The 1,869-nt window shown below is 52.6% G+C and overlaps 1 protein-coding gene across 1 annotated transcript; it reads left to right on the top strand.

Annotated features, from left to right (window-relative positions):
• Positions 1-285: 285 nt before the first annotated feature.
• Positions 286-996, top strand: PHALS_10287 (Retrotransposon gag domain; the record flags this gene model as incomplete). The annotated part of the gene is made up of 1 exon (XM_024725683.1): positions 286-996. The coding sequence occupies one exon, from the start codon at positions 286-288 to the stop codon at positions 994-996; it is 711 nt and encodes a 236-aa protein (XP_024576435.1).
• Positions 997-1,869: the final 873 nt, after the last annotated feature.

Below are 1,869 nucleotides of genomic sequence, written 5' to 3'. Positions count from 1 at the left end.
CCGCAAATAGAATAAATAGAAATCAGTTTTGGATTAAATCCGAAGAGTCAATTAGCCCTGTGAAGGCAATGATTCACTTGGAGTAAGCGGATTCTTAATCGCTAGCTCGTACTTATTCTAAGTATAGAACGAAAGGTCGGTGACCTAAATGACGTTTCCTCAAGCGAAACGCTATGGCAGCCCCGCTGCACTTGGTAGCACTCGTAGTCAATCTACACCTGAGTTGTTAAGACTGATCCTCTGTGAGGAGTGATGATGGAACAATTTTCCTCTTTGCCCCAGGGCATGCAGGACGGGATTAAAAGGCTGATGTCGTTGCTTGGACCTGAGGGCGTGCAAGGTCCCGATGCAATCAGTGCGCGTCTAGAGGCGTTTTCAAATTACGAAAACACGCTGCTAGAGCACCTGCAGCAGAATATGTCTGCATCGTTTGCGTCTATGATGCGACCGTCAGTGACGGATGACTTTCCCCGACCTAAGCCGCTCATGGTGAGCGTTAATGTCTTCGAGGGGAAGATTGGAGGGAATATTCTGCTCTGGGTGACAGAGGTCGAGATGCTCATAGCATCAGCCATACTCCAGACCGAGCAACAGCGCGTGGCGCAAGCCATCTCAAAGCTCGGTGGTCGAGCGCGAGAATGGGCACTGACGTGCGGCACTTCGGTCGAAGCTGCGTTTCCCTCCTGGGCAGAGCCGAAATTGCAGCTCTCACGAGTGTTCTCGTCACCTAACCTGGCGTATCGCGCGCGATCACGTTTCCTTGCTGCCCGACATGGCAACACGGAATTGGTGGACTTTGTCCAAAAGATGCGCACTCTCATTGCCGTGATGGCAGCAGATCCCCTCTCGGAAGCAGTCACAGTGACCGTCTTTATGGAAGGCTTCCGCATTGACGTGGACAAAATGGAAGTCTTCCGTGTGCATCCGTCTTCATTTGAAGAGGTGGTGAGTGCGGCATTGAATGCCGAAATTCAATTTCAAGTCTGCACGACTTAGTTGGAATGCAGACTTCAACAGCTCGTCAAGCTGGCCTATGCTCATGGATATGAGCTATGCTAGGATGAGGGAGCAGAGCTCCGAGCTGCCGGGCAGCATGCACACATTCGACGGTGTTTTGTGTGGAGTCACCCGTCACCTTCGGAACGGTTGCCCACTGCGCAAGGCGCGTCAAGGTCCTTCGAATCATCGCCCCAATGCCTACCAGTCTGGTTCATTGCGGGAAAACGACACCACTCAGTAGGCGCGGGGCAAACTACTGGGGAAGAACTGAGTTCTGTTGAGCCTCAGGGAGCCATAGGTCAACAGGGCCCAGCCCTGCAGAGCTCCGTGCTCTTGAACACGGAACGTATATGCAAACCGGGCTTGCTGGTCGCAGAGGCGACCGTAAAGGGCTTTGAGAAACCATGGAAGATCATCATCGATTCCGGGGCGTCGGGCAATTATGCTCGAGGCTCCACGATGAAAGGAAGTCAGCTGTATGCTGAGGCGCTGAAAGCGCGGTTGGGGGGCATCGTCACTGTTACCATAGCGACGGGGACGCGTGTCACGGTCCCGAAAGTCCCTGTGGACCTCGGAGTCACGTTTCTTGTCTTTGGTAGCGTGGAGCGCTGTCTAGTCTTACACTTGGATGCAGGGTATAACTTTATCCTAGGAATAGCATGGCTAGATCACCATGAACCATGGATTCATTGGAGGTCAAAGACCTTGGGCGCTACGAGCACGTCTCCTGGTGGAGCTTTGGCCAGTCATGAACCCATCTCTGCTAGGAGACAAAGCGCTATTGTCGAAAGCACTGGACCGAGACGGTTAACGTGCTAGAAATTGGAATGTCCGAGTTGGTAGATATCAACAGTGTCTCGGACAGTAATC

Source organism: Plasmopara halstedii, assembly GCF_900000015.1.
Source record: "Plasmopara halstedii genome assembly, contig: Scaffold_470, whole genome shotgun sequence".
In the NCBI taxonomy this organism is placed as follows: Eukaryota; Oomycota; class Peronosporomycetes; order Peronosporales; family Peronosporaceae; genus Plasmopara; species Plasmopara halstedii.
This window is presented reverse-complemented; position numbering and strand designations above follow the sequence as displayed.